General features: G+C 44.7%; 1 protein-coding gene across 2 annotated transcripts in view; it reads left to right on the top strand.

Annotated features, from left to right (window-relative positions):
- Positions 1–671: 671 nt before the first annotated feature.
- LOC142564917 (uncharacterized) overlaps positions 672–13,914 on the top strand; it is a 28,077-nt gene continuing 14,834 nt past the window's right edge. Inside the window, exons 1-3 of one of the 2 annotated variants that reach the window (XM_075676120.1) lie at positions 672–754; positions 4,315–4,408; positions 8,970–9,082. In XM_075676120.1, the coding sequence (XP_075532235.1) occupies positions 4,324–4,408; positions 8,970–9,082 (198 nt within the window). In that variant the 5' untranslated portion in view covers positions 672–754; positions 4,315–4,323. The other variant, XM_075676121.1, reaches the window with a different exon arrangement.

The raw sequence follows: 13,914 nt of genomic DNA, 5'->3' as shown, positions 1-13,914 counted from the left end.
AGACAGGAACGTGCTCAAGTGATTGGCTCAGGGAGCACCACAACAATTTGTACAACACGGTACCGCGCCATCTGGGTATTCATTGCTACGACCACGGATGCGTGTCCTGCTTTGAAAAAAAAGCGAAGCGCTGGGTAAACATAGTTCAAAGCTTACACGTGAAATCACTCAGCCAGATTTCGGAATGAAGTGTGATAGCTCGTGCCTCAGTTCTCCTTCGATTGCACTTTCATTTCCGGAAATGGCGTATCTTGACATGGCTTGAATGACAAGCTTTCCGTGGGCTCTGTAGGTACGTGCCTATCATTATAAGCAGTGCAAGTGATTTTCCCATTTTTTTTTACGATCCGACACATATTGCGCATGGAAGGACCCTATATATTTATTCCTTCATGGCTTCATGTTGTAAGTCAGCGCTCTGTGCATGTCGCTCACTCATGTCCTTGTCTTTTTTGCGCGGTTTGCTTTTTCCAATTAATCAACAAGATCAAGCTTCCACGCTTAGACTTGCCTGAGGCGGGAACATAAATCAGTAAGAATAACGGACACTGTGGCACCTGTGTCCACGAAAGCATCGATGCGCACCCCTGGGAAAAACACCAAAAGGATATTGGACGGGCGCGCTGGAACAATTTCAGGGCTGTTGACGTATGCGGTTCTTCCTCCAAAAACTGCATCGTGTAACTTTTCGGACGATTGGTGGAGTTGAGTGATACAGGCCGTAGCGGCGACGTGAGCGGTGTCTGGCTGAATAGTAAGTACTTCGGTCTTCAGTCGATGCGGGTGGTGAGGTAGAGTGCAGTGGAGGCGAAGAGAAACGCTGGGTTTGGGCAGAAACTCCACTGGAAAGGTGGGTTCAAGCATTTCATACCCCCGACGCCGGTCTTGCTAGCGCTTGCGACAGAGACGCGAAATATGTCCGCGATAGCCGCAATATTAGCACATAGGAAGTGACGGACGCCAATTCGGGTATTAAAGAGCACTCGGTTCTCCGGGAGCCAGTGAAGTCAGATGGGCCGATGACGGCTCACCCGGTATTGGCGAGATCTTTTGTGGAAGCGCGGTAGCAACGGACGCGCACGTTGTTAGCGGCACCGTTGACTTGACGTTGCCTGGAGGCGAGGCAGCAAATTGCGAGTACGTTGAGAGCGAACGAGAGACGGGGGGCATGCGCGCGCGCGGACTAGGTCAAGGCTGCCAGTTCATCCCTGATTTCATCAAACAAGTCAGCGCCGGAAGGCGCATCTGGAGCAGACCGACGGCGATGACAAGCCCATTGATTCCTTTGGGTATCATTGTTCTTATCATGAGACGCAATTGTGGGTCCGTCGTAAAAGAATATTCGCCAACGTCCCGCTGAAGGCGAACAGACTCAAGCTTGTCCAGGAGCTGACACGTTTTCACGACGTCAGCGAGTGTAGTGGGGTTCTTTAGGGCAAGGGCATTGAAGGCTCCTGTTCTAATGCCTTTTATAATGTGGCGCACTTTTTCTGACTTTGGTATAGATAACTAAACACGACGGCAGACCTGAACAACATCCTCGACGTATGATGTGTAAGACTCTCCTGGCTGTTGTTGGCGAGTTTCCAGGGTTTCATTTGTCATTGTAGAACGATCCGCCGGTTTACCAAACACTTGGGAGAGCTGCTGCTTAAACGCTGCGCAGTCAGTAAAGTGTAACTTGTGCTTGAAGAAACATGTCTTCGCCAAACCCATCAAGTAAAAGAAGATATGGTGCAGCTTGAGGGGGTGTCCCAACAATTTGCGGAACTCCCTCGCTCGTAGTTGTCCAGCCAGCTCTCCGCATCTTCGCCACGAAGGGAAGCGAAGAGATGGCGGTTACGCTGGTAGCTGTTTAGGACATAGGATGTGCCTTGCGGTGTCAAAACGGTAGTGGTAAAAATGGAGGGCAGGTTGGCCTGAGACTTGCTAGTAGACACTGGGCTGCCTGATGCGGCGGCCTGAACGAAGCTCGACGGTGTACACTGAGCGGGTAGGGTAATGAGATCGAAAACTCACCTCCATGAGATGAGTCTAGTGTAGCTACTAGTTTAGAATAACCTAGCGTAGTTGTCCACACTAGACGAATAGCGAAATAAAGATATGTAGTCACCCCATAATTGGGACGGCTACTCAATATACATTACAAGAAACTGTCAATCTACGACCTCTAGGCAGCCAGAGTTGGCCATAATAATTAGCGAGTCGGTGTAGTCCATATTTCTTCTTTACATCTTTATGTTGTGTAGAAACAATCCTTCTGTATTTCTCGCGTTTTCATGAATGTGGCCAAACGGGAGCGGCGGCGAAAGAAAGTTCCAGTACCTATAAATGAACACGAGTTAGCATGGCCATAGTACACGCTGTTAAGAAGATAGAACACACCAATTTTTTTTACTTTAGCCACATCTCATATCAGCTTATCTTCCCACCACTTATTCTCAACCCGAGCAGGAATTTGGCATCAAAGTTGGATGATATGCAATCGGACATCTAATTATTTTGGTTCTTCTGACTGTTTGGTCGTCTCCGCTGATGGCAGATAGAAACCAACTATGCTAGTCTTATAGGGCCTAGAACATTATTGCACAATAAAAAATTACGAAATGCGCTGATAACGGGAATGAAATATACCGGTAGGACTGGTATACTTCGTGTGAGTTGGCACTGTACCTGGCTGAGCGGCATATTTTACCCCAGATACGTCTTTGCCCTTAGCAGTTTATTAACTATAATAAGAAGTATTTAGATCGCACTACATGTGGAGGTAGATTCATATAAGTCACCAAAACTGAAATAAAAAGTTGCGCCACCATACTGCCGTATATAGTTGCACGATAACAATCTTGCACGAGAACAGTTCATATAGATAGACAATAATAGTTTTGAAGAAAGGAATGATGCTTCACAAATTTTATGAGCAGATTTCATACATTGCTCTACTTTACCGTATATGAGCCGTGGTAATTTTCCTCGATCGAAACGCAATAATTATATAAACTAACTTGTAATGCAAATTATTTTCGTCAAGTAATATTGAACTGGCTTTTGAAACATCCCTGGCTCTGTCATTCATCGCCATCCTTCTCCCTCGCCGTCATAAGAAAATACAGAAACTAGTAAAAGCAAGTAAGCAGAGGCAGCGTTACACGCTCTCGCGTAATCATAGGCGGAACTACAAGATGAGAGACAAAATTAATAATACTCGAAGCTGTTGTTGTGTTCATAGGAGGTTGGACTGGGGTTGTTGGAGAAATATGGGAGAGGCCTTTGCCCTGCAGTGGGCGTAACCAGGCTGATGATGATGATGATGATGAAGCTGTTGTAATGCCGGACAGTAAAGGAATTTAAACGTTTGCGACAAGGAGGACTTAAGGTCTCAACGTCGCTCAACGTCCAGGTGTGCGTCATATATTATATCCGGTGCCAGATGCTGCCGGATATAATATAGGACCTAGTGATTAGTACGCAATAGTTTTATTGACATCGAGCAAATTCAACACGGGGAGTGCGAGGCGAACATTACGTTCAGTGAAGTTCTCCTACCCAGCAGGCGAAGTGTAGGAAAATTTGTACCATCAATCACCCGAGAAGTTGACAACTCTTGCAATACTCAACAGCAAGAGAAAAGTGGAGATGCAGAACCATGAAAGATAGCATAGGCGCAACTATAAATGCATCGCTCGTTATAGGCACAAAATTCTACAATTCAGTGGCAATCTTGACAGGGATTACTTCAGTCGTGTTCGTATGTATTAGATATATCTAACTCTAACTATAGTAACAAGAGTTACATGTATATGCAATTTGATAGATGATAGCGATGACTTTGATGTATATCAATACTGTACAGTAATATGTTTCCCCAACGCATATGAAAATACACATATATCAATTCGTTTTATTCAGCTAAATATTGTGCAGAACAATATTTCCGATTTACAGACACGCCTGGTTTAGAAGGAAATGTAATTGAAGACGTGACCCCTATTCATCAATAAGAAAAGCGTTTAGGTCATTTCCATCAAAGCTCACATATTTTATTATGATACTCCTTGATACCTTATCTCGTCCGCAGTGGATTCTTAAAGGAAAATGCTTTGGCGTTTGGTGAACAAATAAATTTTTAAGCAGTGCCTTCCATGATGAAATTTTCGTGCTTATTTTGTGGGCTATACCTGCTCCTATATCTCTAACGCCTGATTCAGTTGAGTCTAGGATGCTTTGTTCAAATAACGAGTGTACTCATTCTCACGCAATTTGGCCAAGTTTGTGCTACATCAAGTTTTCTATATCCTATCAATCGGACTGCAGGTTTCATCCATGGGGTTCTCATCTTTGATAATCATCTTTGCTGCTATGCAATACATAGTTCATCATGGATCAACCTGTAGAACACGACTGCCACGTGAGAAATGGTTTTCACATTTCATTATTGCTATTTTGTGGAATATATACGTTCGTACCAATTCCTCCCCCAGCCTTACCAATCGAATTGGTGGGTATGCGCCCATGAGTCAGAAAAGTCGGTGCCTATTTTTTAGCTTATTTCTTTTTTTTGCGCCCCTCTCATGTCTTTCGGTCCCGAATTACCTTCCCTACGCAAACTAGCACGTCCGCGATGTCTTTGCACCAGCGAAAATCTCTGCCTTTCTGAAAAGGGTGCTTTCTCTCTCTCTCGCCCCCTCACACTTCAGGTACAGTGTTTAGAATGTATTAAAGACGTGTCGCAGGCTTTATTACAGGCTGCGCTGTTCACTATTCTCCACTCGACAAGCACGAAACATCGCCTTTTGCTTGTGACTTTGCTTGCCGAAGTCCAAAAGTGTGAGTGCCTGAAGAGGTGTTTCAATTTCGGCACAGTTTGTGAGCAGCCTAGTGAAAGACATTGCATGACTTTTGAATTACAAGATGCCCTGTACAGAAAGGCAGGCTCCTTGCATGAGCCTACAGCAATGTTGGTAACCTTATGAAAATGCCGCTAATTTTAGGAAGATATATTACCATTAAGTAAGGTTTACATTCCTCGGAACCATGGCATTTTTTTAATGATTCTGCTCGTCGTTTCGCGTTTTCAATAGCTGTTGCCGAGTATCTGTTTCCGCGATAAATAAATCACACACGTACACCTGTCTATACGGGGAGATTTAAGGTCAGCGCCCAACTGGCTTCTGAAACCAGTCAGGCTTGCAATTACCCTCGATGCAATTTCGGCATTCTCCCCGAAAAGCTGGATCACGTTTGAGAAATGAACGAACCTAATAGAATATGGAAACATAGTTTTTTCTTCGAAAGCCAGGCAGCACAACTGCCCATGTGGAGCGAGGAAGCCTTCAAAGTTTAATGTCAGCAGATTATGAGTACGACTATTTTGCCAATAAAGATTGGTCATTTGACGTTTTATCAGTGCAAGAAAAGCTACATATAAGCTATGTTGCAAAATTACGACTATTTCTAGTGAATATTTTGGGAATCCTTGCTCTCATTTATATGCTGTTCAGTCCTGTAGAACATTACACAACAAAATTGCATTTCGTACCAAAAGTGGAAGAGAATTTTATGACACGTAAAAACAATGCCAACACAGCGAAGCAGACATTTTAAGTCCTACTAATGTTCCCGAAAGAAAAACGGCAATATCTATTCTTAAGCATGTGTTTCAGTTCACATAGGGGAGACCGTCTCTTTATTTAAGTACACGCATACAGCACCCCCCACTGCTGCTCACGTCACAGAGCCGTGACTAAATCAATGTTCGGAGGTTAAACGAGGAGCTTTTCTACGCTTGCACTGCAAGAAATAGGTTGACCATTGTGAAAGTGTTGTCTCCGCACTTCATGCATCTTTCAGTAACCGACGTCGGGCATTCAGTTTGTTGCCCATTCATGACAGAAGTCTAAATATTTCAGTAACAAAGCTTTGAGATGTAGTGCAGCGCTCCTTCTGGGCACTGCAAAGTGAAATTGTTACATTCTCGGCCCTCATGAAAATGGACGGTTGCGTAGCTCTGGAAGCCACCAAACCACTCAAAATCGTGAAAACCCTGATACTTCGTACTAGCCGTCTGGAATACATAATATTTGATGACGTTTCAGTTAACGAGCAAAGTTAGAATAAAACCTCGCAAACTTAATTATGATGAGACGTTTGTGTCGTGGATGGTGTTGTACACTTTCACACGCACTAAAGGTATTCCTTCTTGAAATGTGCACTTCTTAGGGCAAGAAAACGCACATGCGATTTGGTGATCTATCAAAGCGTCGTACAGTCTGCCCCGCAGGAGCCTGTATCAAGGAGAAGACCCACTAGCGATTCTGAAAGTACCAGAGTTCATGAATTTTCTTCAAGCCGGTGGTGGTGGGAATTTCTGTATAATGCGTTCTTCTAACCTATTTGAGCGGGCAATATATATGATAGGAAGTTATTGTGTAGAACTCCTGTATTCAGTATACTCAGATCAAAGAAGCGAGCGCTGCATGCCCTCCTTTCACCGTTTCCTTCGATAGAGTAGAGAGCATGCTTAGTTGGTACAGATTCGTTGTACAGACGCGCTAACAAATGGACACAAAGCACACTTTTGACGCTTGTGGTGCCTTGGTGTTCTGTGTCCGTTTGGAGAGAGTAAACCTTGTGCGTCAGCCCAACTATGATGACCTAAAGGCCGCTCTTTACCACGTACACGACGCGGTGAAATTCGCGAACAAATTGCGCGTTCTATGTGAAATTGAAAGTTGTCTAACGATGCATTACATTTTCGAAGCCACCAAATGAGCTTCGGAAATGTCTACTGTCGACGATCAAGTCATTATAGATCATCGCACGAGTTTCAGTGACCGCGTGCCGGAATGCTTTGGAGGAATCGATTTTGCATTTGGCTTAGAAAAGAAGCAAACACAAATGCGTTGGGCCGCCTGTAGACTTCGTTTACAGGTGTTCCTACACCGTTACCCAGGTATCCCAAACGAATGTGTCGAGGCTGCACAGCTCGCCATCCATTTTATGACCTTGCGAACACAAATGTCGAGGTGGAGATTGCTCTCTCGGACTCACCATTGTAACGACATCAAACACTAAGTTTCAAACGCCGTCTTCACGATTCACAGCGGACTACTCCGTCTTCCCTGCTGGTACCAGATCTCTCACATTTCTGACACAGCAAAAAAGAAAATCCGAAGGCTACAGGTATACATTTCAGCACTTGGGAATGTAAACGGTACATCTACTCAAAAAGACGTTGCACGATATCATAGAAACAACTTGAGTCCTGGCTGAGGATTTCCGAAGCCTTGTAATACTTCTAGTTTCCTTCAATAGTGTATTTGTTTACGAAAAACCGTACAGAGAAAATAAAACGAAGAGAACGTTACAATACGTAGATGAAAAATGAGAGTTACTTGTAAGAGTTCGCTGAATAATGGCTTCAATGAGTAGGTGTACTACTCTTTTCAGAAGAAGCTTTAGCTCGGGTGCTCCTATCTAAACACATGTTAAATCAGGATTCGTTTTTCCAGGCAGCCACTCCACCAAGTTTTATGAGGTTTGATGCATTTCAAGGCGAAACATATCTAGTGACTGCTTGTTTTGAAACTTCGATTAAGGTGGTCAACGTTTGAATCAAAATTGGCAAAATCGTGAATTTTCAGAAAAAAATAATGCAACGTTTACAACCGCAAGTCAGCCATGAAAAACGATATCACAGTTTTGTGAATTACATCTAATATACAGATAGCGGGGACGAAATTGATATGTTACACATGAAATTGAAAAAAAATTAGTAATAATAAAATACAGCTTAAGCAGAACCTTTGTACACAAGGTAACGAATTCACGTAAGATATCAATTTGCTTATGAAATTTCTTGTCATTGAATGATGTAATGTCGTTTACAGTACCGCGGTATCTGGTCTCGATGCAAATCTACGGATTAGTAACTTCGTGCTTAAATTGTTTTCAAACTTTTGAACTTTTTTAAAATTTTTTAGCACGCTTCCTACCCTTAGCTGAAGTTCCGCTTCTAGCAGTCATTATTATTCAAATGTCAAATGTAAAATGTCAAATGTAACAAATTTCTTTAAAATAGGCCCATTGGTGCTCTTAAAAAACATTTCTGCATCCTACATGTATTTGAATAGGCGGCGCCTGAGTTGGGTCTGAGCTAAAGCTACCTCTAAGTTGCCTTCAATAATGTCCTTATTTTATGGTGCGCAAACAGTAATTGAGTTTTTTGGTGAAATTCGTACGGCAGCTTTTGCCAAGTTTCCTGTGTCTTATATTATTTAGTAATACGCGAGAAATTTACTGTTTCAGCATTCTGCCGCATACTTTCCCTAATAACCTTGAAGAGCATATTATGACACGATGACCAATGAAGATAAATGAACGTAATAAGGCAATTTGCATTGAGGGAATATACGAAATATCACTTACTAGTTTTCCGCCAAAAGAGGATGTTTCGTGGCGACTTCAAAAAGAAGATGGTGACACTAGGTTACTCATTTTCTAACATCGAAACTGGCAGAAATGTGTGTGTCGCATTTTCTCCTACATGCAGTGATTGCTAGCTTGACTAATGCTTCCATTCAAACAGGCTCGCGCATGCGCGTTGGTTATGCATCATTCAAACATCAAAGTGATCATGCTTTGTCATCTAGCAAAATATTCCTTCTAAAGGACCCGTATTCTAGAGTGCAGCAGACCATTATCATATATATCTTTGCCCATTTTACCTTAACTTCAAAACGAAGGCACCCGCAATTGCTTTTTCACGCCAACTAAATAATTCTGAGCTATAATTGGCTTGAGCAACTTCACATCCATGCTTTTCAACCTAAGCGTGGTCCGTCACCTCTTACACACCTCACACATCTTAAAAATCTGCTTCCTTACGTTATTCACAACGAGAACGTTCACTTCACTCTCTAAGGTGAATGAAAGAATTAATATCTAGTATTTAAATTTTTTTGTTACAGCTATAGGACCGCGCCTGTTGACTGCTAAAGCTACGTTTGGTGAATTCATGCGAAGGTGTACGAAAGAAATGAATGCATTTACAAAAACTATCCCACCACATAAGCTCCGCCAGGTACGTGTATTTCATCAAGGTACGAAAATTGTATCATTAGGATTGCATAAAATCGAGCGTCATGCTCTGCACAGATCCTCTGCATTAGGCATTTGTTGCATTGAATGACTACGCGTTTGATAAGCTGACGCCATGTGCACTGGCGTAGCTAGATCGTCTGGCACACGGGGCCCATAGGTCTTCTGTAACACCCCCCCCCCCCCCCCCGCAGGTGTAGCCGGCGGAAAGAGGGGTGTCTTCAGACGTATATGACACCCCCCCCCCCCACTGGCCCCTTGCACCCGGGGCCCACGGCCCCCCGGCCCCCCCTGTTGCTACGCCACTGGCCATGTGTTTGAATATAGTTAGGCATTAAATTATTTAATTCGTGGGGTTTTACGCGCCAAAACCACTTGCTGATTATGAGGCACACCGTAGTGGAGGACTCGGGCAATCTCGACCAGCTGGGGTTCTTATACGTGATACTAAATCTAAGTACGTGGGTGCTTCGCATTTCGCTCCCATCGAAATGCGGCCGCCGGGGCCTGGATTCGATCCCGCGACCTCGTGCTTAGCAGCTAAACACCGTAGCCACTGATCAAGCACGGTGGGTATAGTTTAAGAATAAAACTGTTAGGTGGTAAAATTGGTAGAGACGTGCTTCCCAAATAGGTGGTTCTTAAGTGCGGGAGAAATCAAAATGAAAGTTTCGTTATTACGAAATATCGAAAGGAATTTATTTGATTTACTTTTCGGCCTTTTGTCACTTACAAGTGGAAGTAAGTGAGCGATCAAAACCCATGCACTTGAAACAAATTTGTCTGCTTCGTCAAAGTTAAAGAACTGCGCCGTTGAATGATCCATATCATTATCTCTTGCAATATCCGATCTTTCTTTAAATCCGTTATGCATTGCAGTTGCGATCAGGGGCCCTGCTTACATACAAGCCGAAGATTGTTGTACTCGTCAAGAAGTGCAAAGTTAACACGTTTGCACGGGCTTAGTTTAACACGAACATTGTCAATGAAAGCTCGCCAGCGCCAGCGACAAGTACTTCACGCAGCTGTAACTGACGCCTCCGCTGACAGCCGCTAAAAGGGCTAGTAGGCCACAGTTGCTGGGCGCTGTACCCCGCCTGTTTATCGAGCACTCATTTTTTACCAACACGTTTAATGTTTGTGCTAGTATATCACGTGAAACAAAAGACAGACAGGTAGGCTGACAACTTCGCTTGCGAAGAAAACCAGAAAATCAAACAAGGGGCCTCGCTGAGACAGACCGCGTGTTCTGCCGGACCACGAATTCTCGCTCCAGTGATTTAGTAATGGGCGCGGAATTGGGAATGCGGCACATTCGAGTTACCTCTACTCTGTTAAGTACTTTGCGTCAGACAGACGTCGTATTTTTTGTTGTCGCCGGTGTGCGCGCCAGAAGTGGCGATCCCCTCCGCCGGAGTGATCGGTCGAACGAGGAAGACGCGCAGCCGCAACGGCGGCTATGCATTCGATTTGCTGCAGCGTTGTGGTCGCTACAGCCGTCATGTGGCCATTTCCACGCAATTTGCGGCTTACCTGGGGGTCGATCTGGTATAACATTTTGTAGAGATCGATAGCTAATCAATGGTGTGCGGTGGTTGGTTGAAGTCGGCCACCGTTTGATGCCCCATATCCCTGCTACACTTACAGCGAAGTCACAATCACAACTCGCCCCTTCTCTGTCGCTGGTATTATCCATTCTTACAGAAACAGAAAGCATAGCCTAATGCGTATGTGTGCGACTGTCATCTAAGCTTGGCCAACTGTTGGCAGTCTACGCCTGTAAGCTCTCGACCATCGCGTGCTCATAAGCCGCGGAAAATGCAGCCCAGGCTTAAAGAAATAATGCGGCTTACAACCGGAAGATCTTATCAAATGGCGGGTACTTGGACAACATCACCACACTTCCAAGTGTAAACGTCGCCGTATGCAATGGCATCGAGTCTTTTGCGCGCAAGTGGTTCAAGGCAGTCTAGCACGACTTCCGAGACCACACGAAAGCTACCACTGCGTGTTTTACGAGTGCATTCACGAACCGCCACCAGCCTGGGCCACTATCTTGTTCGTGTTAGAAAGGCAAACGTTTAGTATCGCCTCGCGCAATTGTTCTGGTGCGCCGCTATGGCGATACCGAATGTCCGCTTTGTGAACGTGGACAGAATAGCGACCCTGGATGCGAGAACGTCACATGGAGTATCGGCCGCCATCTAATGAGGCACACGTCAACTGGACGAGTGTTCGATCCAATCCGACCAGTGTTAGTTGATGCCCGTTCTCACCAGTGCGACGTAACGCTGCGGAGTACTGCTCAACGCCATGATGTGGTTCTGTGGGATAGCTCCCGATGTCACGACTGGTTCCTCCGGAATTCTACCTGACGCCACATCACCCCTCAGTGCGGTTCTGCCTAAATCCAACTTGTACTTGCTCGAATTCGTTTTAACAGTGGCTTAACTATGTGCTACACGCGTAGTCTCTCAGAACATTTTGCACGCTACAGGCCCCAGCCACTTCGTAAGCGCGAGGACACACCCTCACCATTTGGGTGCATCCTCCGGGGCAACAGTGCTTGTATAAACCGCGCGGTCAGTCCCCGGTCTCCGAGCGCAGCCCTACACCGCCGCTGATCCGACTACCACGTTCGCCGTCGCCACGTTGAACTCCGTTGTCTTCCGCGCAGCAGCAAACTATTTTTTGCGATTGAAGAAGGAGCTGTCGCCGAATGGCCAGCTTACCCGATTTCTGCGTCTGTTATGCTAAATGTCAAGGTGTGTGCGTGTAGAAACGGTGTAAATAGTACTCCGTTTGTCGATACTGCTACCGCTATTTCGATTATGAGCATTCGATTGAAATATCGCTAGAACACAAGGTTACATTCGCGTAGGATTGCAAAAACAGCCTTTCGTAGACTTCGAGATGAAATGTTGCGTCCTGCTGATTTTTGCTCAGTTTCAGTCGCGATTTCAGGACCGAGTTTCAGAGCCTAGTTTACTGTGTTGGTCCACGCAACTCTCGATGCTATATAGGCAAACATCTCGTACCTGAATGCGGCGGTGCGTTTGACTGTAGGACTGGAGGAATTTTACTACTGAACCCGTTGCCAATCTATATACTTGTACTCGCAGACCTATGAACGTGACCCTATTTTTCTGTCTCAGTATGTGTTCCTGCCTGGACGGAGAGTCTTGTTTTTTCGTGTGTTCTTCATGCTCCAGGTGGAACCCTGCAGTGGTCTTGTTGAGCCAAATTACACTTGTGTCTTCAAGACGAATAGGATAAGAGGAAACCTGCCGTCAAGCCTACTACCGCATTCATGTAGATGTATGCTTATATAACATCGAGAGTTGCGTGAACCAGTAAAGTAAACTTGATCTTTTGTTTACGCTATCGACGGTCGTGCTTTCTTGTATGGAGTAACCCTTTTAACCTTGTAACCCTTGTATTGAGCCTGTTGCTCTGACTGGTGGACTTAATTTGGTAACATTTGAGAAACAAGCCAGAATTGATATACGAATGGCGACAAGCTCCTGGGACACCAGTCCACCTATTCCCAACTATTCGGCTCTATTTCCACGTATGGTGGAAACGCAGTTTTTTGTCTTCCGAGCAGGATGTGCTCTAAGAAATGCTTGCCTGCGAAGTGTCGGCCTCTGATACGTCTCTATGCTAGGGTCCTCAATACATTTCCGGAATCCTCCATCCACCATCACATCTAAAGTGCCTTCGATACATCAGAAATCTTGGTATATCTCAAGAAAAAACCTATCGCCGAACGGGTGCTCGACGCACACAATTCAGGAATGTTGCAGTTCTTGGGCAGCTCCGGTTTTACTAGCAAAAAAAAAATAAAGACAACTAACCGAGATTTTGCGTCGACTGCCACTACTTGAAGCCTTCACCTAGAAAGACGTGTATCCCTTACCAAGCATTGACGATGCTTTTGACTGCAATCCCTCCGTGAAATGCTTTCTGTCGTAGACCTTCGGTCCCGGGTAAGGGCAGATATCAGTGCATCCGTCTGTCAAAGAAAAGACAGCTTACGTTACGCCTGACAGACACGGAGTTCACGTTGTTTGGCTTGTGTTATGCCAAATAAGTATTCCAGCGCTTTATGGACAAGATCCTACGTCGAAAATAAGACTAGTGTGCGCTATCTAGACAACATTATTATTTTAAGCAGAAATTTTGGGGTAATATGGAACTGTATTCGACCAGCTGGCCTCACTTTATGCCCTAAGTGCCATTTTGGTTAGCGTCAAGCCCTTGTGCTCTGACATCTTGTCGACAAGGACGCTGCCAGTTTACTGGCTGCCAGATTTTACTGTAAGCTTCTTTCCATGCACTCGATTCGGTTCATCCTCCTCAAATGCGTATGTGACTTCAAGAATATCATCGCTAAAGGAACGGCTGATAATGGCCGTTAAGGCAAGAGGCAAATTTTGCACGTCGTGCCATTCAAAGCCTTCCATCAACGCGCACTCTGACTCGCTTCATGTGCTCTGTCTGCGCTGGAGTAAAATAGAACGCCGCATCAGATGAACATAGAAGAAAAGTAAGAAGGAGCGGTACGAGGTTTAAATGCGTTAGAATTCTTGGGCTACTCCACTCGTAAATCTGTCCGTTCAGTTATTAAATTTCTTCCTTCATTATTTTTTATGCCAGTTTCGGCCTTAATCAACATTTTGTATTCTGCGATAAGAACAATCAAATTGTTGCTTCGTCTTTTCGCTTAGCATAAAATTTCGTTCACCTTGGTTCAGCGGCTTTCTTAGGAGAGCATTGGTGCCATATAGGGTTTTTGTTCAAAGGGAGTTGTCG

The sequence above is a fragment of the Dermacentor variabilis genome, chromosome 11 (assembly GCF_050947875.1).
Source record: "Dermacentor variabilis isolate Ectoservices chromosome 11, ASM5094787v1, whole genome shotgun sequence".
In the NCBI taxonomy this organism is placed as follows: Eukaryota; Metazoa; Arthropoda; class Arachnida; order Ixodida; family Ixodidae; genus Dermacentor; species Dermacentor variabilis.
This window is presented reverse-complemented; position numbering and strand designations above follow the sequence as displayed.